Source organism: Phyllostomus discolor, chromosome 2 (assembly GCF_004126475.2).
Source record: "Phyllostomus discolor isolate MPI-MPIP mPhyDis1 chromosome 2, mPhyDis1.pri.v3, whole genome shotgun sequence".
In the NCBI taxonomy this organism is placed as follows: Eukaryota; Metazoa; Chordata; class Mammalia; order Chiroptera; family Phyllostomidae; genus Phyllostomus; species Phyllostomus discolor.
This window is the reverse complement of record NC_040904.2, coordinates 123,629,689-123,657,596: the sequence shown is the minus strand read 5'-3', so window position 1 is coordinate 123,657,596 and position 27,908 is coordinate 123,629,689. Positions and strand designations below refer to the sequence as shown.

The following is a 27,908-nucleotide window of genomic DNA, read 5'->3' as shown; positions in this document are numbered from 1 at the left end:
TGGCAAAATGGATTAAGGCCAGGGTAGGTTGCTGTGTGGGATATCTGAATATAAAGAATAAAAAGTAGAAGACCAAGAGTAGTGAGTTATTTGGAATACGAGTGAAGTGAAAGAAGAAAAATTAAGATGCAATATGAAAGGGCGAAGATAAAAAAAGAAAAGAACAAAATTAAAAAAGAAGAAAAAGAAATAAAAACAATATGCAACTTGTGATGAAGAGCAAGGTGAAATTTGTCTCAGCTTTTGGTGTTCACCTTCTGACTTTTTTCTGGATCCATCTGTGGTTTTCTGTCAGCTCCTGGTCCCCGGTGGGTGCCCATCTTTTGGCAACGCAGTGTGTATCTCCTTCCCCTGCCTCTAGAGGGAGCTTCTGTTATGATTGATAGAGTGAGGTCTCTGAGCCTCGCCTGGGTGGCACTGTTCAGTCTTCTAGGAAAATTGTGCATACGTTCACCCTGCCCTTACACCTCCTGTCGTATTCCGTCCCAGCTTATTTCCAATAATGTATAGGTTTAAATAGCTGTCCATTTCATCAGTGGGAATGGGGGAGCAGGGGACAATCTGTGTAAGAGTGTCAGCTCTCTTCTTGTGCTTGGTGTATTCTATAGCTCTGTGTGCTAGCCAAGTCTGGGGGGTGTCCTAAATCCCCCTTGCTGTGCCCTTCCTTAACTTCCTGTTTTGATGCCTCAGTGAAATAGGACCCTAGGACCCAGTGTACTTTGTCTCCCTGCTGGGATTTCAAAATGGGACTCTTAGGCATTAGCCTTGCTGTCTTACTCTTGAAGAAGAAGAAGAAAAAGAAGAAGAAGAAAAGCCCCCTGCTGGTTATTAAGCCTGCCAGGCCGGTTTTTAAGATCTTCCAGGCTCCTGCAGGCAGTGAAGGGTTGGCTTAGTTTTTTCTTTCTAGTGGTTCCGCCAAGGAAGGGGGTTCAGTCTGGGCTACAATAATCACAGGTGCATAGTTTCCAGCCCACTGCCCTCAGACTACTGTGCATCCGCACTCTATACTCTGCAGTTGTGCCGGGCTAATACAAATAGACTACATCACTTTGTACACTTTTGATCAGTCTGCACGAGGTACACTGAGTGGGAGCAAATCATGCCCACAATCTTCTCTCCTTGCTGCGTGGGCAGCTGCTCACATGAGGTCCCTGCCCAGCGTACCTCAGTTCCCTTTTTGAGAAAGTCTCTGTGGGCACCACTGTCACTCTGAGCTACTAACCAGCTTTCCACACACTCCAACTCTCTGGCAAGTCAAGAGTCTATCTCAGTCATGGCCAGTCATTGTCTAACTCTTCTCCCAGCTCCAGGTGCTGCCAGGGTCTCCTCCACTCTCTGGCACAGTCCCAGCTGGCGTCTGCTGCTCTAGCTTGGGTGTGCTGCTAGCTGTGTGTGTGTTTGCTGTGTGTGTGCTGTGTGTATCCCTAACCCTGTCCCCCGTGACTTCTCACATTCAAGTTGTTCCTGGTGCAGATCTACGATTTCCCTGCCCTGAAAGGGGAGGGAGCTACTAGGTTGCTATCACTGACCCAGCTTTCCTCAGATGCTGCTTGTGTGTGGTTTCTGGCTCCATGCCTAGGGACTTTCCCTGGCTGCCTGTAAAATCTCCTTACAGCCCGGTTCAAAATGTCCTTTGCACACTTTCACTTACAAACTTCAAATCAGCTAAGATTCTGTTGGCTGTTCAGTTTGTTTTTCAGATCAGCTAAATGTCCCAGTTGTGTGCACGAGCAAGTGGGCTCAGCTCCCACCTACTTCACCATCTTCGTCTCCTAAAAACAACTTCTTACAGAATGTGTTGGGAAAGGAAAACTTACCACAGGCTATCATTACCTAAATTTAAGGAAGTTAATTAAATATAAACCATACTAGTTTGTGTGTTCTCATTATTACTTCAGTTTATTGATGCAACTTTAGGACACAAATTAATTCTTCTCTTCATTACTGTAAAATGTATCTAATTGTCTGACCCCCCCCCCCCCCCAGTGTGATTCCCCTTTGATTTGTTTCCAAGTTACGAATTAATTATGTCACTTCCCTACAAAAGTCTTAGACACTCAGGATAAACTATAGATTTCTTGCTTAGCATGATATAATTACTTGGCTTTGTTTACCTTTAGCTTCCTTTGTCTCTATGCTGCTCCTCCAAATTTAAGCTACAGTCATGCCAAATGTGGATTTTCTCCAACGTGACACATTCTCCTTTTCATCAGGGCTTTATTCATACTGTTTTCTCTGCCTAATAACCTGGACTAATCCCTTAGGAAAGTTCATATATCATTTTTCAGAAAACATTGTCCTAATCATCACCACCACCCCTACACCCACACTAGGTTAGCTCTCTTTCTTGTAGATTCTCAAAGCACTTAGTATGCACTGTGTTTGCTTGGATGCCTGGAAGGTATTTGAGAGCAGGAACTATTTTTATTCATGGATTTGTGTCCTTAGTGTTTGATATGTGATGGTGACTTTAACCAAGTATTTGTCTATTTAATGAATAATGAAACGGTAAAGAATCTAGCAGACTCTGAAAGCTTAGACAAGTGTAGATCCTCTTGCATTCCAGAGCCCATTTTCTCCTGGGCAGTGCCTTAAACTTATTTTTAATTCATTGGTAATCCTGATTCTATCCTTTAGTGACATTTGTCTTCATTACCTGTAACTTAGCATGTGGTCTAGATTTCTGATAACCCTATGGCCTTGAGGTAATTTCTTCTAGATGTAAAATTATTCCCTGACTCATTCTACCTAAAATCTTAAGCTTCTTTTCTGCCTGTCCACATAGAGTTAAAATAAAGTCACAGTGTCTTTCTTACATTTATTATGTAATAGTTTACAACACACTTTCACTTTTACCACCTAATGTAAACAAAGAGACAAATTCTATGAAAGAACTAAAGGCTTATTCTGTGACACTCATCATTTCAGGTGGAGAGAAGTGGTAGCTTTTTAAAAGATGAAGTTCACAGAAATGTTACTAACCTTAGAGGTCAGTTGAAAAAAAAATGAATCAATATGAGAATGCCAAGATGTGCTGCGCTTTTGGAGAAAGGAAAAAACACCAAAGGATGAAATTTCTTAAGAACAAAGGCAGCTACGTTAAAGTAACAACTCTATAAAGCTATAGGTTTTCACCTTTAATTTAACTTGTATGTATTTTGTAAGCCATCTTCATTCAATGTTTGGTGTCAGAGATCCTGATAAACAGTTTTTGTTCACAATTACTGTAGCAGAGAAGTTAAAGTGTATGGTAGTTATAGGCAGACCTGGGCTTGAGAACTAGTTAAACAGGGTTAAATGGGTTAATTAGATTTACTGTGATTTTTGGCTAATTACTAACTTTTATTGAAGGTTTGGTCTTTTCATCTATAAAGCAGAGTTAATAAAACCTCATAAAAGTTTTTTGAATAAGATGACAAATGAAATAATGTAATTATAAACATTAAGGTGCTTAGTATATGATGAGTAACTTACAAAAGTTATTGTAGTGTTTTACCTACTATAATGCTAGATTTAAATACTCAACATAGAACATTCACTAACACACACACATACACACAGTCACACTACACCTTGCTTCACCCCCGACCTAAAAAGTGGTAAAAGAAGCATATTCCATGATTCTCTGGAGGTTATTGTATGGGAAATTTAGATTTTCAAATTTACATATGAAAATGTAATAAATAAATGTGGGGGGGAGTGGAGATTGAATGTTACTAACCTCTTACAATGTGCCAAATCCTGTGCTAAACATTTTCTAGACATCATTTTCTTTATTCCTCATAATGACTCTGTGAGAGATGGACATTATTCCTGTATCACAAATTGAAAAGATTTTTCAAAACCCTGATTTTTAAAGAAACTGATGATTACATAGATAATGAATGGTGAGTCAGCATTTGATCCAGAGTTCTCTAATTCTTAAAACCTTTGGTTTTAACCTCTCCATCATTATGCTTTCATCAATGGTCTTCTCGTCCCTGGGTAATTGTGAACATGTTTTGAGACTTACAAGTTTACCATGCAGATGTTGATTTTGTATTTTCATTTCAGTTATTGGGTTGGCCCAAAATTCTGTTTTTTTCCATAAGATAGCTTTTAGCAGCACTTAGTTGTCTTTAACTTCATTTGAAACAATTTTGTTAGACTATTATAAAAGCTATCATATCCATGTGCATTAATAAATACTTACCAAAATTGGTGGACTTTTGTGTAATCATTTTAATATTGAAGATGGAAGAAAATAAGCAACATTTTTGGTATATTATGCTTTATTATTTCAAGAAAGGTAAAAATACAGCTGAAAAATACAAAAAAAGATTTGTGCAGTATATGGAGAAGGTGCTGTGACTGATCAAATGTATCAAAAGTGGTTTGCAAAGTTTCATGCTGGAGATTTCTCATTGGACAATGCTCCATGGTTGGGATAGACCAGTTGAAGTTGATAGCAATCAAATCAAGACATTAATTGAAGATAATAATATTCTACCCTGCAGGAGATAGCCGACATACTAAAAATATCCAAATCAATAAATTTATTGGTGAAAATGAAAAATGTGTCTTCTATGTTACAGAAAAAACAAAATGGACTTTTTTGCCCAACCCAAATGCAGTCAAAACCATTATTTAAGTATATGTTTTGGACCATCTGGGTTAATATAACTAAGTTGCATAGGTAGTTGCATCACCCACTTTTATGGTCATGGTCTTGATGTCCTCGAGTGTTACTGCTGTACTTATTTTGGGCCCATGAGAAAAGCATATCATGGACTCGGTGTATAATGTTGCTTTTATTTCAAGCAAAGTTCAAATGATGTTATAGTGTACTGTGTAAAACAAACTTACTTTTAGCAGTTTGATAAAGAAAAAATTTGGGACAAATTAGTCTTCTTATGACTTAAATTTGGGCCATATTAATAAGTACTGTGAGTACATGGTGAGCAGTGATTTAACTACATAGGAAGTTAATGTTGATAATTTGAATTTCATTGTGATTTTAGTTTGCTTTACATTTAATTTGTAAATTCTAGATTTAATATTTGTATATTTTGAAGTATTATAAATTGATGAACAAGAAGTCTAGAAAATATTTTCCTTTACAATTATACTATAATATACTACACTGTAGTTCAGATACATACCCTTCAGTCATCGGGATGAAGTAGTTCTGTTTAGGGAAATGCTGAAAATCTTTGCTAGGATACTGCCATTTGAGCTTCATCTTGAAGAATGAGTACTTCTATGGTAGGCAGAAAAAGGGTAAAGACATTAAGACATCTGAAAAGGCAAAAAAACCCAACAACTTAGTATGCAGGAGTAATAGAAATATAGGTGATTATAAGGGTCTTTGGTGCTTATTAAGGGAATTTTGATTTTATTATGTAGTCAGTATGAATCTAACAAAAACTAAAAGCAGAGAATATAAACTTAAAATTTGTCTGCATGCTGAATTTTTATAAGTTAAATTATGTTTTACATACTATCACAATTCAGTTGCTTAAGGGCCCCTTGGAAGTGGAATGCCAATGTTTTTGTAATGAAAATAAATTGCCCTGTAAATTTTTAGTTTCATAACTTAAAATTTTGATATTTTTGCCTTTTTTTCTCTAGGCTCATCCTTTATTGATGAAATCAGAAAACTTTAAATTTTATTCTTTCCTTACATTTCAAATGAGTGCTCTAGTGATTATCTTCTGTCCAATTGATTTAATGATTTTCATTGTATTTTAGCCAGAATATATAAGAAAACTACTTATAAAGTTTTCTGATCACTAGCATTTATTGTATCATAAAAAAGCTGTTACTGTTGTCTGCTTAATATATGTTTATTATTAACACTTTTGTTAATGCCTTGGTTCCCACATTAGCCTTCATCTCTTACCTCTGTTGTGCATGTTATAGTGAACTGTCCAAGATAAATTAGTTGCTAAACCGAGTCCTGTGAAATCACCGGGTGAAAAAATACGGAGGATGCCCTCTGCATATGCAGTTGGATATACTGTTGTGCAGGATGATTAACTATAGTGTTCGGAGCATTCACCATAAACATAACTTGGGAGCGGGGAATGTAAATAGACTAATGTCTACAAGAGTGCTTTTCAGACTGAAAGAGAGAAAAGATAGTAGTAAATAGAAAACCTTATTATCGGTTTCATTTTCCTAGTCATGCTGGAACATACTTTTCCCTAGGTCATGGGGCCAGCCATCTCCATGGGTCTGACTTCCACCAAGTGGGGCTGAATTCCTGCCTGATTCTCTGAGGCATTAGGCTTATAAATAGAAAGATATGAAAGTGAGAAAAAAAATGAAGTTGGAGTGTTGGGGAAGAAGAATAAAGTTTAAAAGTGAGAAAAAAAGAGGTGGAGCATGAGGATATAGGTGTTTATTTTTTTAGAGCCAAAATTTTACTCAAAAGTCTAGGGTTGTATTTCCTGTTTTAGGTGGTGATAGAAATTAAGCTAACCCATAAAAGAAATGGATGCTTTCCATAAAAATGATAAGTGCTTTCCTTTATCATTCTGAATAAATCAGGGAGAAATCCGGAGTGAGCAGCATAGAGCAGCAACATCCTCCCCAACTTTAAAATAAAAGAAAATAAGCCCTGGCTGGTGCGCCTTAGTGGATTGAGTGTCGGCCAGTGAACCAAAGGGTCATGGGTTCGATTCTCAGTCAGAGCACGTGCCTTGGTTGCGGGCCAGGTCCCCAGTTGGGGGTGCACAAAAGGCAACCACACATTGATGTTTCCCTCTCTTTTTCCCTTCCCCTCTGTCTAAAAATAAATAAATCTTTTAAAAAATAAAATAATTGACAATATATTTATTCTGGCCCAATAGGTCCAAAAAGGCATCATGGTTGTAAGACAGGGATTTTCTTTGGCTCATTGTTTCTCTCCCACATACTCAGATTTTATGGCACAATACAGTCATAGCATCATGCCGTATCCTTGGTCTTTGTTTTTTCGGACTTTATAAATGAATTTTGAATATATCAGTGGTGCTGGATTCTTTACACAATTTGGAAAACGTGCAACTACTGTTGTTGTAAAACCAAGTCCACAAATTACACCAAGGATGCCTTTCCCTCAATTATCCTTCTCCTTTATTTTCAAAATTTTGCTGTCTCCTGGTTCATTTGTGAGTGTACTTTAAGATTCCCATCGTCCACCTTTGAAATTTTTTTCTTGACATGATACCCCTTCTAGCTGGTGCTCCATTTCTCTCTTCTCAGCAAATCTTGTTAAGGGAATTAATTTGTAATTGCTATCTGCATTTTCTCACCTTTCTTCAGGTTCATCAAAGCAGGAAGCTACTTCTATCTATTTTTAAAATCTCCTTTCATCACTTCCCTGAGACTGTATTTGTCAAGGTTATCAGTAATATGTGCATATCTATATATAATACACATACATATGCACACAATGACAGGTCCAGAAATCATTCTGTTCCCACCTTATTTTATCTAGCTGCATTCTACATACTCCCTTGCTTGAAACACTGTTTGCATTTTACATCTCTGACAGCAGATTCCCCTTGTTTCCCCCCATCTTTTCACTTTTCATTTTTTTTCTATTGTCATTTCTGCTTCCACTGTACTTTCCTAGATCCTGAAGGGCTCCATTCTCAGCCATATTCTCTTTTTCACAAGTAACTTCTCAGAATGCCTTCAAGTCTCATAACTTTCCATATCAACCATATCTTGATTGCTCCCAAGTTAATTTATTTACCTAACAGCAGTTAGGACCCCTGGAATAATATACTAATAAATTATATGACATATATAACTATGACAGAACAGATCTCTTGATTTTCTTAACCCTTTCAAAACTTCTTCACTAACATTCCCCAGTTCAGTTAATGGGGAATAAATCACCAACTAATTCTTGATTCTTCTCTCCTCCCATTTCCCACATTAAATCAATCACTAAGTCCTGTCACATCTTACAGATAGGTCTGAAATTTTCTCCACTTCCTGCAGTGAACCATTAATTCCTGCTCAAACTACCCCAGTAGCTTTCTAACTGGTATTCTTGCTTCTGTATCACATTCCTCTGCTAGTCTCTTCTCTATAGCAGCTTAACTGAACTCTTAAAACTTAAAGCAGACGCTGTCACTCCTTGCTTAAAGCCTTGGTATGCTCTCCCTTAACGTGACTAATAAGGCTCTGCATCATCTGACTTCTAGCCACCTCTGCAACCCCACCACCTGCTGCTCCCCTTTCACCATGCCAAGTTTTTTACTAGGTCTGTGAAGTTCTTTCATAGCTTATGCACTTGTGTTCTCCATCTCCTCTCCCCATCTATACGTGGCTCACTTTCACGTCCTTCATGGCAGTTCCTCAGTGAGGCCTTCCCTGACCGCTGCAGCTAAACCTTGTCAATCACAATCTGCATTACATTGCCTGTTTTACTTTTTTCATAGCATGTGTCACTGTGCAATGAGATGCTTGTTTGTGTTATCTTCCTCCCCCTTTTGAAAGTAAGTTCTACGAGGGCAGTGAGGTTCTTCTTGAAAACTGTGGCCCTTGGTTGGCTCAGTATATATTTGCTAAATGAATAAGTGAAAGCCAACTCTTTTCTGAAGAATTTGACAATTCTTCAAGTTTTCATTTGAAAATGCATACCAGTTTTTCAATTATAAACAAGTATATTGCTTTGCCTCAGTTAATAACTTGAATTTTTATTAGATTACTTATTTTTATTAGCATTTATAGGCTATTATTCCTTTGTACTTTGTGATACCAAGCAATTGCTTCCTAAAACGAAAAGACCTCAGGAACCTGAAAAGCTCTACAGCTGGGATTAGCAAACTACAGTCCACCTGTACTTTATTTTTATAGAACCTGTAAGTTAAGAATGGTTTTTACATTTTAAAATGGGAGAAAATGTTGGGGACTGCCCTGCCTGGTCTCAGGAAGCTGTAACCCCCCGTGACTTAGGCTGATTGAAAGACCTCCGGACCAGGAGCCACTAAGAAGACAAAACTTATTTCCCTGGCGTGAATGCTACCTGTTCTGTGCCTGACCTCCTAGGCTTGTTCAGTTAGCCAATGACGGGTAAGATTTCCCATGGAGGGAATCGCCAAAGACAGGCATGATCATGAGAAGGCTAGGAAGAGACTCAGGGGCTGTGGAAATGAAGGGGTGATGGACATCAACACCTGCCCCCCTGGCTTTGTCAAAGCCTGAGTCCTTGTTCTTAGATACGAGAAATCCAAGTCTCCTGGCTTCCTTTGTCACCTCTACCCAACTCAAGCCTGTGGAAATAGCAGAGGGGTGCAGCCCAGACCAGAGATGGCAGACCCCTGGGGTAATCAGGCCTGGGACATAGAATATGCAAGATCCTGTGAGATCTGTTTGCTGGAGGATGATCAGATTAGAATTTGAAGGCACAGATAGGAAACCAAAACTAGCCCTTTGAGCCCTGTAGTCCTTTCAAATGATAAAATGCCAAACTTTGCCCAGAGTCACAGTGGGTATTCTGTCAGCATCTTTGAAAGTCACCTATTTCTTTTGATCTTTTCTGCCAGACTGTGAATCCACAAACTAAGTCTGTATTCTTAATAAAAACCTGCTTGGGAATGGAAACGGGGCACTCCCCACTAGAGAGAGTGGTCGTTCCATCCCGACTTCCCCACAGGACCTGGTTGTCTCTGTGTTATGTTTTTCCTGTGTTTCGACAAGCCATCCGCAGCGTTCCGAGATCACTGCAGGCCGGTGAGCATGCGACAAGAAAACAAAATATGTGACATAAGTAGAACTGATGGTTCACAAAGTATAAAAATATCTACTATCTGGCCCTTTACAAAATGTTTGCTAACTGTTGCTGGAGGGTCTGGCCCTTCATTACCTGTTTAACCTCATTACTAGTCTACTGTTTCTCTGTCTAATTCACTCTCACTGGCCACTCACACTCTTATACCAGGAGCTTTGCTTCTGCTATTTCCTCTGTGGAACCCTTTTCCCTCAGTACATGCACAGCTGTGGCTTCCTTGCTTCCTCCACAGGCTTGCTTAGATGTTGCGCTCACAGCATGGCTTTCCGTGGACACTTCATTTAAAACCATTCTTATCCTCCATCCCCTCACTCCCTCCTATCTCTTTCCTCCTCTTATTTTTTCCCGTTGAACTTACTACTAGCTGACATTCTGTATATTTTACTTCTTTTCTATATATTTCCTGTGGGCTATTAGTAAGTAAGGACTGAGATTTTTGTCTTTTGTTCACTGCCATATTCCCAAAGATAATACCTGGCACATACAAGCTTTCGTGAAATATTTGTTGAATTAATGGAAATAGAGTTTTTCTGAGGACTAACATAAAAAAAGAGTTTCTGTTAAGACACTTCAATAAACTGAGTAACTGCTATGAGACAGGCTTTGTTAACATCTGTGGAGATATACAAAATAAGGTCCTTGCCCTAGAGGAGGTCAGTGTGGTAGTGAGAACAAACATGGAAATAAATGAAATTAAATATAAGATGGGACTAGTTATCATGCTACTCCCTTGCTAATTAAAATATGTTGAATTGATCATTTAAAATATTTTTTGAAGAAGTTAAAAGTGCTTATATAAAACCCTACATTGTTAGTTGATTTTGCATTCTACATTGATGTCTCTGGGTTTTTTTAATTATTATTATGGCTTATATCTACTCTCTGGCATCTACTATCTGTTAGGGATATATTTCCATAAAAATAAAATCCTTCTTTAAAGCAGCTTTGAAATAATCCAAAAACATTTTAATTGGACATGATATGTAAAACTATTATTTTGTTTTTATATTTTTTTAATGCTTTTTTTTGGGCAGTTATCATAGGGAACAGAGAAACAGGGAAACATATAATTTGAAATTCTTATTTTTAAGCCCAGTTATGTATTCAGGTAGTATTGTGAAATTTTTATATCTTAAGTTTTATATTAACTGAACGTAGAGTTAGTTACTCTTGGGATGGTAGAAGGAGAGGTAGAGACTGTGTGTGTGTGTTTATAATGTATTTATATGTAACATTTATTCTCCTTATGTGTAACATTTTAATATAATATAGATGTTTATATATGAAAATAACACATAATACTTCAACAATGTAATTTTGCCTCTTGATAAATGTATTTCAGCTGTCTAGCTTAAACTTCTGTTCTCCAATTCAAATACCTGAATCCTATATTTGATTTTTACTATGTTTTTTTTTTTTTAATTTGACTATGGTAGCTCTCTGTTGTTTCTTAAATTTGTATGGGAGATTTTTATGGTAGGGTTATAATAGTGTTAAAGATCTCTCTTTTTGACAAAGCAAAACAGCCAGTAGAAATGTAGTCTCTGACCAAAATATTGATAGTTTCTAGATAGAGTGGGAATACTTTTTGAAAAAGGAAGAGTAATTTCTTTCCCAATTAATAATTTTCTTAGGTGTTTGAGAGATAAGGCATTCATTTTTCAGTGTTTGCATAAGTTTGGAATATTAAAATATATTTTCCTTCAGAGACGTATTTTGGTGTCAGTAGAAGGGATATACTTAGTTTCCTCTTTATGAATTTGTTTAACAGATTTTTTTTAACATTTTTTTTTAACATTCAAGTACAGTTGTCTCCATTTTCTCCCCACCTAATGAGCATCTATACACCGTGAGACGCTATGATAGGAATTGTGAACTGTGAAAATGTATCAAACATAGACTTTAAACTCTAGGAAGGCATTTTATAGGTGTACAAAGACATGAATGTGGATCACTGTAATATGGGGAACAAATTAACAGGTTATAAGATACATTTAGTTAAAGTGACATGGGAGTTTGTAGGGGCAGAAGAGAGTCAGTAGTAGTTATGGCCTAAATCTGAGTTTGGATTTTAAGAAACAGAGGCAGAGGCAACAATAAAGTAAATAGGGGCAGGGCCTTCCAGGCATAGCTTGTGTAGCAGACCAGTGCTTCTTAAACTTGAGTGTGCATTTATAATATATCACCTGGAGATGTTGTTAAAACTCGGAATCTGATTTATTACATCTGGTGTGAGCCTGAAAATTCTGTGCTTGGAACAAACCCCCAGTGATGCTGATGAGGTGAGTTCGTGGATCACACTTTGAATAGCAAGATGGTGGGCCGCATTTCATAAAACTTCTTGTGGCAAAGACCAATAGAAAGTAAACTGTGTCCTTTTGCATCTTTGCTTTTCTTTCTTCTTACACTTAAATTTATTCATATGTTTGTGGAAAGAGTTAAATCTATTCATCATTTAACTGTTTATTTTAATTGTTGGGAACTCATAAACTGAGATTCTGATTTAAAGTATTTACAGCCGTCCCTCGCTATATCGAGGTTCACTTAGTGCGGCTTCACTGTATCACGGGTTTTGTAAAAAATTATATCTAATTCTGTATCGCATAGTTTTCGCTATAGTGCGGGATTTTGTGGTATACTGTACCCATATAGAATTTTATACGTTGTTAAAATTATGTAGGTTTAAGAGTGTAGAAAGTGTTTAAGAGCATATGAAGTGTTTATAAGAGTATGGGAAAGGTTAATAAGAGAGTGGGAAAGGTTTATAAGAGTGTGGGAAGGGTTTATAAAGCCTTAAAATATATATAAATAATAAAATAAGTATAACGCCACTACTTTGCAGATTTTCACCTATCTTGGGGGTCTGTGGAACGTAACTCCCACGATAGGTGAGGGATCACCTATTGTGTTTATGTATTTGTGAATCTCTTTCATTTCTTCTCTTCCTACTTAAAGAATAATAAAAGATGTATTAAGTTCTTTGTTAATTTAATTCAAATTAATTCAGGTACAACACAATCTAAGAGAGTTAAAAAGTCAGTATTATTAAATTCTTTTTCTGGTAGCACTTTAAGGTACAGATGTACTAACATGTATGTGTTTTCTTGTAAATTCAGATTTAAATCCAATTACATATTGATCTATTTATAAGTGAAGGAAGTTCCATCTTTCACAAATTCTAATGTCACGGAATATTTATTCCTGCTTATGGATTCCAGAAATGTCCCCCATTTTATTAACATGTTTTGATGCTGTTGCCTTTTGTGCCCTGCCCCTGAGAAGCAACGTGGAGAAGGATGTTACTGAGGCACGAGCGTTGTGTGTGCACCCGCTCCAGTTCAGCTGGGAGTTGAGGGCTGTGCGTGCACTCGGGCTCTTGCCCACACACACCCAGGGCCGAAAGGCAGGGAAGAAAGTCAGCAGAGAGGGATTGTTTTAATCCTCTTGCAATTTTCTATACTTTTCTTGGTTCCTGATTTTGATAAAGTCATTTTACTTTCCTATTTAGTTATGTCTGTGGAATAAAATATGGAACTAATAGCCACAAAACTAAATTAAAGAAAAGAAATTGAAAATATGAAAAGGAAATGGAAAATTAAAAACCAAGACATAAATAAGGGAAACTCAAATGTGTCTTACTTTCTATCTAGTCTGATTTAGATGAAGACCTGTTTTGAGATACAACCATATTACATAAAAAATCTTTAAAATATTTGAAGAACATTTTATGTCTATCGTAGAAAATTTAGAAATTCCAAAAAACCATAAAGAGAAGAATTAAAATACCATTTTTCTTTTTATATTTTATTATTTTTTATTATGCATACTAAGACATACAGGGTGATGCAAAGCAGGTTAGCCATTGTGAGTACACAAAACAGTTAATTCTTGTATTATTTATTAATTAAATTGTATTATTGTCCATGTGAACAACTGGAAACCTACTTTTGCTCCATCCTGTATATGCTTAGGGCCGTGCTCTGTATTTAGCTTGGTATTATGTATTTTTAACTTAGCATTTTATGTTTTCTTTGAATTTGAAGGAGGTAAGCATTAAAATTGTATGCCCGATATTGTGAAAGTCAAAATAAGAAAAATTTTAAAAGGCTGGTGGTTGGGATAGGACGGGAGCGATAGATTTTTTGTTCTTTCCTTAAACACAACTAAAAATATCCTGACCTAGTTCTATGAGTTGGGAGCAAAAAGTCACTCATTCTCAGATATAATTATGATAAAGAGTGCTGAAGGACGAAATTGACTTTGACTGGATCAAACATTTAGCCTGTAACATCTGCCTTGTTCCAAAAACTACTCAAGTGGTTTTAATTAGGTTTCTTATTTCATGTGTCCTGTTGCTGTGAATGACAAGGCTCTGCCGCTGGTATCAGCGCGGCCAGCACTGTCTGGGATAGCTCACAGCTACAAGGTAGAAAGAATTTGTGTGTCTTTAGAATTATTCTTCTCTCTTAACAGTGAAATCTTTGCATGTGATAAACCAATGTTAAGAGGAATTTAATTTCGAAAAAGTGCAGTTTGATTCATGAAAACAATTTTTCTTGTATTTCTCAATGCAAAGATCTCATTCTTTTTTCTACTAATTGACATGATAGCAGATTAATAAAATTAGAAATATTAGCACAGAAAATTATGCAGGGAGGAGATTCAAACATAGACATTAGTTTCATTTTTATTTCTTCCAATGACAGCTGGTTATATTATATTTTCTGTGGCTGAATCTTTCAGTAGACATATTCAAGATGCCAGAAAGTAAAGATCTGAAACGTAGTTTTTTTAAAATATATATTTTATTGATTATGTTATTAGGATTGTCCCATTTTCCTCCCTTCCACCCTGCACCCACATTTCCCCCTTTTTAGTTCATGTCCATGGGTCATACATATAAGTTCTTTGGCTTCTACATTTCCCTTACTATTCTTACTCTCCCTCTGTCTATTTTTTACCTACCATCTATGCTACTTATTCTCTGTACCTTTTCCCCCTCCCTCCTCCTCCCCCCACTCCCCTGTTGCTAACCCTCCCTGTGATCTCCATTTCTGTGGTTCTGTTCCTGTTATAGTTGTTTGCTTAATTTATTTTTGTTTTTGTTTTAGGTATGGTTGTTAATAATTGTGAGTTTGCTGTCATTTTACTGTACATTTCTTTTTATCTTCTTTCTCTTAGATAAGGCCCTTTAACATTTCCTATAATAAGGGCTTGGTGATGATGAACTCCTTTAACTTGACCTTAATTAAAAAGCACTTTATCTGCCCTTCCATTCTAAATGAAAGCTTTGCTGGATAGAGCAATCTTGGATGTATGTCCTTGCCTTTCATGACTTGGAATACTTCTTTCCAGCCCCTTCTTGCCTGCAAGGTCTCTTGAGAAATCAGCCGACAGTCTGATGGGAACTCCTTTGTAGGTTACTGTCTCCTTATCTCTTGCTGCCTCTAGGATTCTCTCCTTCATTTTAATGTTGGGTAATGTAATTATGATGTGCCTTGGTGTGTTCCTCCTTGGGTCCAACTTCTTTGGGACTCTCTTAGCTTCCTGGACTTCCTGGAAGTCTATTTCCTTTGCCAGATGGGGGAAGTTCTCCTTTATTAGTTGTTCAAATAACTTTTCCACTTGTTGCTTTTGCTCTTCTCCTTCTGGTACCCCTATAATTCGGATGTTCAAACGTTTAAAGATGTCCTGGAGGTTCCTAAGCCTCTCCTCATTTTTTTGAATTCTTGTTTCTTCATTTCTGGTTGGTTGTTTCTTTCTTCCTTCTGGTTCACACCATTGATTTGAGTCCCAGTTTCCTTCCCATCCAGTGTATTGGTTCCCTGTACATTTTCCTTTATTTCACTTTCATCTAATTTGCAGCCAAATTCAACCAATTCTTTGAGCATCCTGATTACCAGTGTTTTGAACTGTGCACCTGATGGGTTGCAATCTCTTTGTCACTTAGTTGTATTTTTTCTGGAGCATTGATCTGTTCTTTCATTTGGGCCATTTTTTTTTGTCTTGACATGCCTGTTATGTAGTAGGGGGCAGAGCCTCAGGTATTCACCAGGGCGGGGCAACTCATGTTACTGAGTTGTGACACTGTATGTGGGGAAGGGGTCCAAGAGGGAACAATGGTGCATGCTCCACTCTCTGCCAGATTTCAGTCACTTCCACCATTTCCCCCCCAGCAAACTGTGTCCTTCCGGTGCTGAATCTTGTGTGAGTGGGTTTGTGTACATTCTAGGACCCCATGGGTCTCTCCAACGAACTCTCCTGTGAGGCTGGGAGTCTCTGCCGGCACCTCAACCCCTGCAGGTGTTTTCAATTGGTGTTTTGAGGCTTTATTTCCTGCACTGGGACCCTGGGTTGTGTGGTCTGTCTCACTCCCCAGTTTTGCCTGGTTTATCTGTGTGTGAATATGGGACTGCCTGGCCCACCAGCTACTGCCTTGCCCGCCAGCTGCAGACTTGCACAATGTACCCTGTTCCACAATCCGCTGCCTCGCTGGGTCCACTAGCCGCCACCTTGCCACAATTCCCCTCTGCCCAGACTGCCTGATTCCACCCCTCCTACTGGTCTGAATGAATGTGTTTTTTTTTTAATTCCTTGGTTGTTGGACTTCCATACAATTCGATTTCCTGTCAGTTCTGGTTGCTTTTTTTTTGTTTGTTTTTAAATTGTTGTTGTACTTCTTTTGGTTATGTGAGGAGGCACAGTGTGTCTATCTATGCCTCCATCTAGGCCGGAAGTCCCCTGAAACGTAGCTTTTGAATAATGTATTAATGCCACTTCTGTCAGAGAATGACTTTATCTTACCATCTATGTCTTTAACTTACTATTTAATTTTGAATGACTTCTCAGTTAAAATTCTACACTGAAGAAGTATTTAGAAATTATTAAAAATCATTTTTTTGGCCCACAGATAGAAGCATACCCAAATTATAGAAAAGAAAATGTGTGATTTTAAATCCTTGTACAGAGGATTTCACAGTTTCATTTTTGACATTATTATTAATTATATTCTATATGAAACCCTCATTACACAGAACAATAAAAATACCAGATTTTTCATTAATTTTATAAATGTATAATAATTGAGTTGGAAGGAAGTAAAGAAATGTATAGAGGGAAATATCATGCAAAATACAATGTAGGTTTATCTCGTAATAAAATTAGTTTAATATTAGAAATCTCAAAAGCCTGCCAATGAATTCATCATTCATTTACAACTAAAATAATAGCAACTTTTGGCAGACAAGGAATAAATAAAAAGTTTTCAAAGAAAAAAACTACAACAAATGTCATAGTCAGTGGTGAAATGTGAAAATAATTTTTTTTAGAATCAGGAGAAAGAGATTACCCACTGTCACTAATTGTTTTTATCATGGTTCTGGAACTTCTAGCAAGTTCAATAAGACAAGAGAAGCAGAAAGGACAAAGATTTTTTATTATGTATAATACAACTGTCTACACAGAAAACCCAGAAGAATTCACAGGAAAATTATTAGAATTACCAGGAGCATTTGCCAGTTTGCCAGATATAAAACCTATATAGACAAATTAACTGCATGTCTACCTGCCATGTAATTTAAAAATGTCATTGAAATAGTGTTTTCAGGAAACGTTCATTAATGCAGGGTGCCTAGAGATCAAAAGTTGATGGAAGGGTGAGCATAACACACAGAGGAAGATACCTGTCACTGCCTTCATTCTGATTACTCACTGATGAATAACCACTGAGGCAATATGCCATACACAACACCATTATTTAGTGTTTTGACCTAAAATGTTGAAACTGAATCTGTTAAAGACAACTTTCACTATCTAAAAAAGAAAAAGTATGTGGAGCAAATAACACCATGAAGAAGCAAACAGACAATCCAAAATGTGAGTCATTTTACAGAACTCATATTCTTTAACAAGTTAGTGGCATTTAAAAACCTGGGTAGGAGAGGAGGTGAGAAACTTTTCTTTAGATTAATAGAGACTTACAGGATTTAACAAACCAAAAGCTATCGATTGTGTTTCAAATTTTTTGGATTTTTGATTCAAACAAGCAAGTGTTAAAAAACTTTTTAAGACAACTGGGGAAATTTGAATATAGACTGGGTGTTAGATGATAACAAGGAATTACATGTTGTTAATTTTGTTACTATTTACATTGTTGAAAAGTACTTTTTAAAGAATGCTTACTTTGTATAAGGAACCATGTAGAGTGACAGGGTATCTGGAATTTAAAATGACAACAAAATATGTAAGGTACCTATGGATAAAATAAATGCCAGTCATTTACTGATTGAATCTCAACTCTTTGTTGAAAGCTTTTTAAAGAGAACTAAATAACTGGAGAAATACATGGTGTTGATGATTTGAAAGAGTTAAGAGCACAGAAATGTCAGTTTTTCTCAAATTGATAAATAGATTTGGTACATTTTCAATCAAAACCCCAAAAGGTTGCTTTTGGGTTTTGGTTACTGTGGTTGGTGGGTTGATTGGTTGGCATAGTGGAACTTGGCAAGTGGGCTCTGAAATTTGTAGAAGTATTAAGGGGCAAGAATAGTCAAGACAATCTTGTAACAGAAGAAGGTAGGCAGGCTTGCCTTATATGTATTGAGACTTCCTATAAAGGTATAGTAATTGAGGTAGTATAGATTTGGTGCAAAATGTACAAAGATGCCAGAGTAGACAGCCATGTGACAGGCGCACGTGTGTAGAAACTTTATATACAACTGAAGTAGCAATGCATATAAATAATCCTGGACAATTAGTTATCAGTGTAAAAAATGAAATTTTATTCTTTCCTCAGACCATACACCCAAAATGAAATTATATCTCTACCTTATACCACATACAACCTAAGTTTCAAGTGGATTAAGGACTTCAATGTGAAAGACTAAGTTACAGAATTTTCAGGGATTTATCTTTATGAACTTGGAATGGAGAAGATTTTGTTAAAAAGTCACACATTTTCAAACCATAGAGAAGATTGGTATGGTACACTTGAAGCAATTTAAAATTTTATAAATGAAAACATACCATAAAGCAGGGATGTCCAACCTTTTGGTGTCTCTGGGCCACACTGGAAGAAGAGTTGTCTTGGGCCACACGTTAAATACATTACAACATGTAATCACAAAAAATCCTCATAATGTTTTAAGTAAATTTATGACTTTGTGTTAGGTTGCATTCATAGCCATCCTGGGCTGCGGGTTGGACCCCCCCGAACAATCAAATAAATAATTAATAGATTAGAAGAAAATATTTGTATAGCATAAAGCAGGTGAAGGATTATGATATCTGTAAGTATTCAGAAAAAGATACCCTAATTGAAAAATGGGCAAAGTACATAATAACTATTTCATAGAAGTGGAAACAGGAATAGTCAAATACTATATGAAAAAATGTTAAGCCTCAAAAGCTAGAAACATGCATTTCAATACTACATGACATGTTATTTATATATATCTACCAGATGGATAAAATTTAGAAAGTCTGATAGAACCAAGTGTTAGCGAATATGTAGAAGTATAACAGATACTGTTTTGTACTACTAGTGTAAGTATAAATTAATAAAACTTCTTGGAAAATAATTAGTAAACCTGAAGGTATCCCTACAATACGACTTAGCAATTCAGTTTGTAGGCATATATACCTTAGAGAATCTCTAGCAATGGCAGAATGTACCTTGCAGCATTGCTTGTAATAATAAAAAGCTAAACAACCCAATTGTTGTTTAGACCTGACATGAAAAAGAAACCAGGCCAGAGATTGATGTTGGCAATTTGGAAATAGTCTCCTGATATCAGTGCTATGAAATGGTAGAATGACTGATAAGAAAGGTTTTGTGATACAATTCTTACTGTATCACAGCCTTGAGAATGTGTTAAAACAATTGACGTAAATCATTTTATACTGCATTGAAAATGGAGCGGATAAAAAACTACACTAATTAACCAATATGAATCTCAAAACATATGTTGAAAAGAAGTTTATTAATAAACTTTATATATAAATTTCAAAAAATGAAAAATAAAGGATTTATATGTGTAATAAAACTATAATAAAAGCAAGGGTACTATAAACAAAGTTTTTAGGATGTAGTTTATTTTTATCTTAGTGTGGAGGCAGTGATATAGGATAGGGAACTTCAGAAGTAGGTACAATATTCTGATGCTTTTTGAAAGTGAAAGGTTTAATAATAGTAAAATAAGAGTTATATTACATTTCTTAATCAGCCATTCTACTATTTCATAGCATTGCTATCAGGAGACTATTTCCATATGGCCAACATCAGTCTCTGGCTTGGTTTCTTTTTTACATCATTTCAAACTATCTCATGCCCTCCTTTTAGAATTTCATAATGCTTCATAAAGTACTTGCTGAAATGCGTTTTCCTAAAACAGTGTTATTAACAATTTGCTACTGTTGGTAGGCGAGCTCTTGAAAGGGGTGGAACCACTTTGTAGCCAGAAACTCTTTGTTGGTTTTCAGCTGTTCCTTTGTGACAGTGGTGTAAAACTAAATGAACATTCTTTTTCTATATTTGTGTATGAATAGCTTGATTTTTCTCCCCACTTATCAACAGGCAAGTGAAAGACCAGAATAAGAAGGTAGCAAATCTGAAGCACAAGGAGCAGGTTGAAAAGAAGAAGAGTGCACAGATGCTAGAGGAGGCTCGGCGAAGGGAGGACAGTCTCAATGACAGCTCTGCACAGCTTCAGGTGAGAACACAGGAGAATCTGTATGGATCGGGTGAAGAGGCTTGATACAGAATTGCCTGTTGTCTTCTCTTCATCTTTATTGTCCTCTTTTTCTCTTTCTAACCCTGCTTACTGCCTTCCTCTCAGACCAACTGTTTAGTAATAAAGGCATGGCTTTAAATAGAAAAGGCAAGCTTTATTCCACAGCTTTGTGAGGACACCTCAGCATAGGAGAAAGTTCATCATCTTCAAGTTGATCAGACTTAATTGGTAAGTTCAATGTCAATGGATACTGTTGAGCTTCAGAGTGGTCAGTATAACTATTTGCCATTTTTCTTTATTAAAGTGCATTACTAGTCTTGGTTTGGGTTTGTATTTTAACTTCCTTCTTTTTTCCAGTCTTCCTTTTCCCTTTTTTCCCCTACCTTCCTCTCTCATTTTTCCCTCCTTCCTTATTTTTTTCCTTTTTAAGAATTCGTTTTAGAGAATGTATTTCACAGTCATGCTAGACACAAATTACTTTTCTATTTCAGTGGAGTGATGATTGATGTGTGAACCTAATTATTTACAGATTGAGTTAAACCAGGTTCAGTAACAATAGCAGCACTTAAGTGCGAATTAGTATTAGGTTAGGATCAGTGTTAGGTTAAGTGACTATATAAGTGCCAATTATGTGCCCAGTTCTTGAAACTAGGCCCTGGGCATTGATCATTTCTAACCCTCACACTGATCCAGCGTGACTGCAGTTTTGTGCACATTGTACGGATGAGGAAATAGACTCAGAGACTTTGAATTACTTAACATAAACACACACAGCTTTCTAAGTGGCTCTGTCATGGTCATGAGATTCCCAGGATCTCGAGCCTGTCAGAATGAAGGTTTAAGTTTTAAGATAAGAATGTTATAAACTTGCTAGAAACCTCTGAAACTTCTGCTGAGACTGCTAAGCCACGCCAGATTTTTTTTCTCTCATTATAACTTCTAATTGAGTGATAGAGTGTTTATGTTACAGTGTATAATTGTGAGATCTTTCCTGCAGAGATTTGGAGGCGCTATCTAGTATGTAGAAGCCATTTTTAGGCTATCAACATACTCATTTCAGACATGAAAATCCCACTTAATGCCTGTTTTCATTTTGTTTTATATGACTTGTACTGATTGTAAAATACGTACTCCTTATAAAAACACTATAAATTTCCTCAAATGCACTGACTTATGAAAAAAAGCAGCATACCAATTTCCCTCACCCTTGCCAACAATAATTGCCACTGTCAATTTTCTCTTCTTTCTCTTTCTTTTTGTGTATATGTGTGTGTCATATCTGATGACTCCAAAATATTTAATGTTTCTTTGAATTTATATTTCTCTGATTTTCAGTGAAGCCAAGTATTTTTTTCGTGTCTTCAGTTTTCATTTGTTTAAGTAATTCAAGTCTTAGCTCTCTTATGAGACTTTTTTTCATGAATTGTTTTGCTTAGTTTCACCCTTTTTGAGAACATACGAATATTCATCTATAAATCTTTTAAAATTGTTCTAAACTTTTTTCCTACTTTTACATTTTTAAAGATTTTATTTATATAATATTAGAAAGAGGGGAAGGACAGGAGAAGGAGAGAGAGAGAAACATCCATATGTGAGAGAAACATCAATTGGTTGCCTCTCACGTGCCCCCTACCAGGGACCTGGCCCACAACCCAGACATATACCCTGATTGGGAATCAAACCAGTGACCTTTTGGTTTGCAGGCCTGCGCTCACTGCACTGATCCACACCAGTCAGGGCTACTTTTACTTTTTAATTTAAAACATTTTAGGGTATTTTGTGCAGTGACAGTCTTAGCTTTTCTTCATTGCTAACAATTGCATTACACTGTAGGGAATTGTTTGATTACTCAGAAGTTTGAATTGTCTTCTTAATAGTATATGAAATTGTTTAATAATAGTCTATTTCTAGGGTCTCACTTCAACCTCCCTTCTTGAACTTGATCACATTGTTATTTTAATTATAGAAGATATTCATTTTATGATAAGCCCTTCTTTATGTTTGCCCTCTGTTTCATTTGTCTTGCCCTGCTCCCTCCTCATGCCAATTTAATGTTTTTTTTCTAATACCAGTATGTCTTTATAAACCAGAAGGTGCCCTTTTAATCTTCTATCAGTCGGTATGATAACAACAAAAGTGCTTTCATATGCAGTCTTTTATTTCCTCCTTTTATAATCTAAGAGATAAGTAATCATATTTATTTATATATTACATATAGAGAAAACTAACTTAGAATGGATGAGTGACTTTTCCAAGGTGTTTCAGTATGTGATAAATATTAAGGATCAAAGTAATGAAAAATGGTAGCTGATGGCCATATGCAAGACACATGATATAATTCATTGAAATGCAATGCAAAGAGCACTGGACTACAAATAGGATACTTTGGGTCTGATCTCAGTTCTTTCACTAACTAGCTCTGCTACTTATTCTCAGCTGGCTTCTTGCAAATGACAACCCAGTGGTAGATAGTGAGTATCCCTAGCATCTAGATTGTGACCTCTAAATATGATTCTGCACTAAAGATGCTAGCAATTTTTTGGAGAAACAGCTAATAGTACAATTCATAAGGGAATGGAAATGTAGAAAACCAATTGATTGAGGATTTGTATTTTTAAAAGTTCTGATTTTTTTGGTTTGTGTTTTAAATTTCTGAATATACAATTGCGTCCATCTAATGATGTTTTCAGAAATAGGAGAAGTAAAAAGAAGGAATTATTTTAGTATTTTAATTTTTCCAGTATGGCATAATAATTCTAGAATTAAAATACATTCTTATGTTAAAAAATAATTTATACTTAACATTTTGAACTTTGAACAGTAATTAATATTTAATCTTTATCAGATGCCACCAAAGGTTAATTTTGCTTATGTTAACAAACACATAGTGTGTTTGTCAAGGTAAAAAGTTTGTTTAACTTTAAAGGTTCATTTTCACCTTTTGTTACTCAATGACTGCCAGTTATGGTATTAAGTTCACTCCTGGGTTCACTCTGGTAGAAGTTACAGTTCACCACAAAGTAGTAGTACCAGTTACTTACTTTATTTATTATGAAAAATAAAATATACTTTAAAAAGTACATAACTTGGGGTGGTGACCACACAATTCAATATATAGCTGATGTATTATAGAATTATATACCTGAAACCTATATACTTTTTAATTTATATATATTTTATTGTTGTTCATTTACAGTTGTCTGCATTTACCCCCCACATCTCCCCACACACCCCAGCCATCTGCACCTCCCTCCTTTGCTTCCACCCACTCTTGGTTTTGTCCATGTGTCCTTTATAGTTGTGCCTGAAAACCCTTCTCCCCTTCCCCTCATTATCTATCCCCTCCCACCTCCCCTCTGGTTACTGTGAGTTTGTTCTTTATTTCAATGTCTCTGGTTATATTTTGCTTGTTTGTTTGTTTTGTTGATTAGGTTCCTTTTAAAGGTGAGATCATATGGTATTTGTCTTTCACTGCCTGGCTTATTTCACTTAGCATAATGCTTTCCAGTTCCATCCATGCTGTCGCAAAGGATAGGAGCTCCTTCTTTCTCTCTGCTGCATAGAATTCCATTGTGTAAATGTACCATAGTTTTTTGATACATTCATTTACCGATGGGCACTTAGGTTGCTTCCAGCACTTGGCTATTGTAAATTGTGCTGCCATGAACATTGGGGTGCATACGTTCTTTTGGATTGGTGTTTCAGGGCTCTTAGGATATAATTCCAACAGTGGAATTGCTGGGTCAAAAGGCAGATCCATTTTTAGTTTTCTGAGAAAATTCCATACCATTTTCCACAGTGGCTGCACCAGTCTGCATTCCCACCAGCAGTGCACTAGGGTTCCCTTTTCTTGAAATCCTCTCCAACACTTGTTTGTTGATTTGTTTATGATGGCTGTTCTCACCAGGGTGAAGTGGTATCTCATTGTGGTTTTAATTTGCATCTCTTTGATGTCTAGCAATGCTGAGCATCTTTTCATATGTCTCTGGGCCCTCTGTATGTCCTCTTTGGAGAAGTTTCTGTTCAAGTCTTTTGCCCATTTTTTAATCGGGTTGTTTGTCTTTCTGGAGTGGAGTCGTGTGAGTTCTTTATACATTTCAGAGATCAAATCCTTGTCCAAGATATCATTGGCAAATATGTTTTCACATGTAGTTGTTTCTCTTTTCATTTTAATGCTGTTTTCTTTAGCCATGCAGAAGCTTTTTAACTTGATGAGTTCCCATTTGTTTATTCTTTCCTTTGTGTCCTTTGCTCTAGGGGACATATTGGTAAAAATATTGCTGCATGGAATATCTGAGATTTTCCTGCCTATGTGCTCCTCTAGGACTCCTGTGGTGCCACAACTTATATTTAAGTCTTTTATCCACTTTGAGTTTATTTTTGTGTATGGTGTAAGTTAATGATCAAGTTTCATTTTTTTTGCATGTTCAGTTTTCCCAACACCACTTGTTAAAGAGGCAATTTTTGGCTCCATTTTGTGCTTCTTCCCCCTTTGTCATATATTAATTGACCATAGAGACTTGGGTTTATTTCTGGGCTCTCTGTTCTGTTCCATTGGTTTATGTGTCTGTTCTTATGCCAGTAGCAAGCTGTTTTGATTACAGTGGCCCTGCAATACAGTTTGATATCAGGTGTTGTGATCCCTCCTACTTTGTTCTTCTTTCTCAAAATTGTTGCAGCTATTCAGGGTCATTTATGGTTCCATATATATTTCTGAAATGTTTGTTCCATATCTATGAAATATGTCATTGGTACTTTAATAGGGATTGTGTTGAATCTATATATAAATCATTTTGGGTAGTATGGACATTTTGATGATGTTAATTCTTCCAATTCATGAGCATTGAAACCGATATAACTTTATTATCCAATGTCATCTCAATAAATTCAATTAAAAATAAAAATTATATAATACAATGTAAATAATATATATAAAGTGATAATCTCAAGGATATTAATGGCTTCCAGAAATCATATAGATATATTACTTCCCACACATTATTTCCTCAATTTCTTCAGAGGAAATCATTATAGTGACTCTTACTGTTCTTTGCTTTTCTTTATGACCTCTGTATAAATCAAAAAGTATAGGTTAGTTTTGCATATTTTTGTTTTATGTAAATGGAGCCATTGTGCTCATTCTTTTGTGACATCTTTTGTTCAACATCATCTGTGACAGGGGTCCCCATTCTCCAGGCCACAGACAATACTGTTCTAGGCCTGTTAGGAACTGGGCCACACAGCAGGAGGTGGGCTTGAATGTAATGCACTTGAATCATCCCAAAACCATCTCCCAACCCCATCTTGTGGAAAAGTTGTCTTCTACAAAACTGTTCCCCAGTGCCATAAAGTTAGAGACCACATCATGTGAGACTTATTCATGATAGTTGCACTTAGCATTTGTCCTTTCTGTACTGTGTGGTTTATTTTTAATTCAAAATTCCATATTTTATCTTGAAAGTACTCTGAAAAGACAACTGTTTCCTTCCAGTTTTCCAGTTTTTGAATATTTTAAATGGAACTGAAAGTATTCCTTTTTGGCAGAAAGTGAGTTTGGAAATAAATTACTTTGCTCTTTGTTCTTGGCTTGACACATTAAAAGTATTCTGAAGAAATTAAACAAATTCCTTATATATAAAATGAAAATGATACCCGCAGATGGAAGTGCTCCCACAGACTTGAAATACTGCTTTTGTTTTTCCTGGCCTTAACTATGAATGTCCTTTCTAAAGGATACCACATTGCCACTCAATGTCCTTGGTGTTTTGGATATTACTATGGTTTGTATTAACTAGGGTCAGCTGTTTCAGTTTTGGAAGCCTCTTTACACTCTTAAAAATTATTACAGTTCTAAAAGTGATTTTTTATGTGGGTTATAATTATTATATGCATATATAGTTACTTATTGGCCCAGCTGTCCAACATTTAGGTCAGGGTGTCCAACCTTTTGGCATCTCTGGGCCTCACTGGAAGAAGAGTTGTCATGAGCCACACATTAAATACACAAACACCAGTTAAAAATGAGGAGCAAAAGGAAGGTCCGTGCATGAATTTCATGATGTCTGCCACTACAGATAAGCAAAAGTCCTCACATAACCTTAATTATGCAGTGGACTTTCCAATAATCTTTTAAAATCATCAAGCATGTCCCAAGTTTGTGATCACAAATATAGAAAATGAACATATCTAAGTAACAACACGTCATTGATTTTTTAAAATATTTTTTATTATAAAAGTAAAAGAAAACAACATAAAACAAGTTGGATGTTTGACATTGTATTTGAGAAACTAGTGCATCAGTATCTGGTTTAATAGAAGTAGTGGCAATTCTCAGGGAATTCTCAAGGTGCTCATCAGATATTTTGGTTCTAATTTTACACTTAATGTGTTTCATTCTTGAGCAGAACACATTCTTGTGTTGCTCACAAATGTAGGTGCTGCCAAATAGACATGAATAAGGCAGGATTGTGAAGCAAGGGATATTTGTCTCTGGGAAGATAGAGCCTATAAAAGTGCAATAAAGAGACATGATCAAATTTTTCTTTAAGTTGAATGTCAGATTGCAGCTCTATGCATTCCCTTTGAAAATTGGCAGGTAACATTTATGTCAACTGAAAATAGGGTTGCAAATATAGCAAAATATTGATTTTTTTCCCAGAAATCTTGAAATCTGTTTTCAAATTTTTATATCAAATCAAAAAGCAAGTCTACATATTTTTCGCTGTTCACAGGACTGTGTTTAGCCATTGTGTTGAAAAGCATAAAATTGTTTGCCATAATTTGAGCTTGCAATGGTTTGAAACATGGTATTGATAAGTTTTCAACTTGAAGATGCATATTTGACTCATTGAAATGAGAGATTAAATCCACTAAAAATGCTAAATCTGTAAGCCAGTTTTTCATCATCAAGTTCTGGCTCAAATTTGTTTTTTGATACCATAAACAAGTTGATAACATGTCACAAATCATAAAATCTTTTCAACATTTGGCCTTGACTTAGCCATCTTCCTTCCAACAAGTAAATGATGTCACCATAGTCGGCATCTGTACTTTTAAGGAATTCCTGGAACTGGCGATGATTCAGTCCCTTGCCTCTTATGAAATTCACAGTCTTTTATTTTTTTAAGATTTTTATTTATTTATTTTTAGAGAGGGGAGGGAGAGAGAAAGAGAGAGAGAGAAACATCAATGTGCAGTTGCTGAGGGCCGTGGCCTGCAACCCAGGCATGTACCCTGGCTGGGAATCGAACCTGCAACACTTTGGTTCCCAGCCTGTGCTCAATCCACTGAGCTACGCCAACCAGGGCTGAAATTCACAGTCTTGATGGTGAGTTGCATGATGTTATCCATTTTTAAAGCTTTGTGTATAAGTTTTCTTGATGTACTATGCCGTGATACTTTATCAAACA

At 36.2% G+C, this 27,908-nt stretch overlaps 1 protein-coding gene across 9 annotated transcripts in view; it reads left to right on the top strand.

Moving 5' to 3' along the window:
• The window catches only part of ERC1 (ELKS/RAB6-interacting/CAST family member 1), a 557,388-nt gene that overhangs the window by 230,893 nt on the left and 298,587 nt on the right, over positions 1 to 27,908 (top strand). For all 9 annotated transcript variants that reach the window (XM_028531610.2, XM_036018479.1, XM_036018478.1 and 6 more), the window contains one exon: positions 20,343 to 20,478. In XM_028531610.2, coding sequence (XP_028387411.1) covers positions 20,343 to 20,478 — 136 coding nt within the window. The remainder of the gene's footprint in view (positions 1 to 20,342; positions 20,479 to 27,908) is intronic.